This window comes from Eubalaena glacialis, chromosome 1 (genome assembly GCF_028564815.1).
Source record: "Eubalaena glacialis isolate mEubGla1 chromosome 1, mEubGla1.1.hap2.+ XY, whole genome shotgun sequence".
NCBI lineage: Eukaryota > Metazoa > Chordata > Mammalia > Artiodactyla > Balaenidae > Eubalaena > Eubalaena glacialis.
The window spans coordinates 196,991,224-196,993,738 of record NC_083716.1 but is presented as its reverse complement, the minus strand read 5'-3'; the positions used below and the strand labels follow the sequence as shown (position 1 = coordinate 196,993,738).

At 45.8% G+C, this 2,515-nt stretch overlaps 1 protein-coding gene across 1 annotated transcript; it reads right to left on the bottom strand.

Annotated features, from left to right (window-relative positions):
• Positions 1-1,340: 1,340 nt before the first annotated feature.
• On the bottom strand, positions 1,341-1,953 carry LOC133091764 (transmembrane protein 216-like). The gene is made up of 2 exons (XM_061190998.1): positions 1,866-1,953; positions 1,341-1,774 (listed from the first exon to the last, which is right to left on the bottom strand). Exons 1-2 carry the CDS (start codon positions 1,951-1,953, stop codon positions 1,341-1,343), a joined length of 522 nt encoding a protein of 173 aa, XP_061046981.1.
• Positions 1,954-2,515: the final 562 nt, after the last annotated feature.

Genomic DNA, 2,515 nt, shown 5'->3' with positions numbered 1-2,515 from the left:
TGGTTGGGTCCTCATCTTGCTTAGTTAGTACTTTGACTACTTCAAATCTTCCCTCTGAACTCACCTCACCCTCACTCACTGTCAGCAAATGACACCCTTTGTATTTAAGAGGCATCACAAGCATTGCACAGGAGCTACACCAACTTCCGGCTACCAAGTCTGCAAACATACCTGAGTTTGCCTCACCCTTGACCTTCTCATGTGGAAGTTGTCCTTCCTCCCGTGTTCTGGATCCTATCCCCTGCCGCCTTCTTAGGAATCTTTCTCTTGCCTAGATTTTCCACATCTCTCTCTCTACTGGCTTTGTTGTGTCAGCATTTAAAACTGCTCATGTTTCTCCCTTTTAAAAAAGCCCTCCCTCCACCTTACCTTCCCAGCCAAATTTCTAGAAAATGTTTTTGTTACCAAGGCTGTTGCCCCAGAATCATACCTCTGCCCCTCCCTAAAATAGAAACCCATCACTCTTATCTAAGTTTCAGGAGGAAGCTGTAAAGAGAAAAAAACGAGAACCGGTTAGAAACAACTAGGCCCAAGATGGTGGAAGATTTGACTTACAGTGACCTTGGGCCTCATCACACACCCACTGTAATGCATTAGCATGCTAAATGACACACCCACCAGTGCCGTGACAGTTGATGATTGCCATGACAGCAACTAGACAAGTCCCTAAGAGGACTGAAAAGGAAAGGTCCAAACCACACCCCTGTTCTTGGATAAGTCATGAATATTCTACTCTGTTCAATTTCCTCCTTTTTATTTTTTATTTTATTTTTTTAACAGAAAATACATATTTATTATAAAATAATGTTTGTTTCATGATGAGAGTAGAAAAATAACACTATGGGCTCCAGAAAAATTTCTGGAGCTCAGTCTCTGAGAAATGGGATGAGTGGCTTTTGCATCACTCTGGAAGAACAACCTCCTGAGGTGCCCCATGCTCCTGTAGGACGCGGGGCACAGCATACACAGGGAGTGTGTGGCTCAGGTCCTGCTGGAAGCCCAAGGAGCCTACACGGTCCACACAAGATGCTCTGGCCACGATGATCAAAGAGGAAAACTTGAGGTCAGAAGGGAATTGGTTCTGAGAAGGGCCAGGATGGCGACAGCTTCGCGCCTCCCTATACTGGAGTGTAGAAGAGTCTCTTGGGCTGATGATCCTGGTTTAGAAGATGGTGCCCAGTGGCCTTATGCTCGGTTTGTTCCCCAAGGTGTCTGTGCTGAGGAAAAGCTGCAACCTTTCCCAGGACAGCTTGACTCAACGTTTCTCACTGGTATGGCTAAAGTACCAGAGGTATGTGCGGTCTCAGCCTGTGAGGGCTGCTGGCTGAAATTTTTGTACTTCAAATCCTGTCCATACTGGAGAAAGCGGCCAGAGTGAGCATCTCAAGCAGCAGCTCTGAGCCACAGAAGAAGAGCAAGATGCCGTTCATGATGGCTTCCAGGCGGAGCACGTAGGTCTGCAGCAGCAGGTAATAGGAGGCCATCATGGCAGATGGGAAGGTCAAGGCCACACTAATACCAAGTGGCATCTTTCGTTGGCAGAGATTTCCCTTTGTACCAAAAAACAGTCGAATTACTTCAATTCCAAGATAAAGGAAGAGTATCACCACATCCAGAACTAGATTGGCTCTTGGATATGGTAGCAGGAGACCTGCCAATACAAAAGTCAGAGCTTTATACAGAAATATGAAGAGTTCCAGCAGGAAATAGGTAACATAATACCACCCGTTCAGAAAGAACAGGATTTCCAGGGGGGTGGAGGACAACCGTTTACCTCCAGAATCTCACCTCACGGTGACATCTTCAGTCCTCCTCCTTTTTATTTTGACCCTCTTATATACTGTATTTGGCGTCTCCGCCCAAACTGGGTTGAGAACTTGATTTGCGAACCAGGTTCCCACTTCTCCATTCTTTGGTCATTGAATAAAGCTTGTGCTGTTCCAGTCTCAGCATCGTTTCGTTACTGGCTGCACAAATCGATTGGAAGAAGAAACTCCCTGGCAGAGACAAGGGGTCTCAGCCCAGGCTAGGACCCAGGCTCGGGTCCAATCAATTGGATTACATTTTTAGCGTAATTATCACCATTTCCTTACCTCACATTCAACTTTTCAACTCACTGCAATCTGGCCTCAGCCTTCAGTGTGCCATAGAAACTGATCCCACCAAGTCACCAGTGACCTCCTTGTCCCCAAATCCAAAGAACACATTTTAATTCTCAGCTTCCCTTGCTTCTCAGTAGCTCTCAATATTATTGACCCCTTCCTCTTTCATAATCATTTCTGGGGGAGGGGAACTGGGCCTTCTGGTTTTCCTTCTGTACCTCTGACTGTTCCTTCTCTGTTTTCATTACTGACTATTGATTCCTAATCTCTACCAACTTGACAATGGTGGGGTTCCCTAGAGTTCTATCCCAGGACATCTTCCTTTCTCACATTTGACTTTCTCCTTACAAGGTCTCATCGCATTTTCTATTTATATCTCTGTGCTGCTAACACCTGAATCTGAAACAGGAGGG

Bases quoted from the DNA above. Each gene is read 5' to 3' on its own strand.
- LOC133091764 (XM_061190998.1), bottom strand. From the start codon at position 1,953: ATGCTGAGACTGGAACAGCACAAGCTTTATTCAATGACCAAAGAATGG. The intron at 1,775-1,865 runs GTTTGGGCGGAG...GAGATTCTGGAG, and splicing joins CAAATCAAGTTCTCAACCCA to GTAAACGGTTGTCCTCCACC.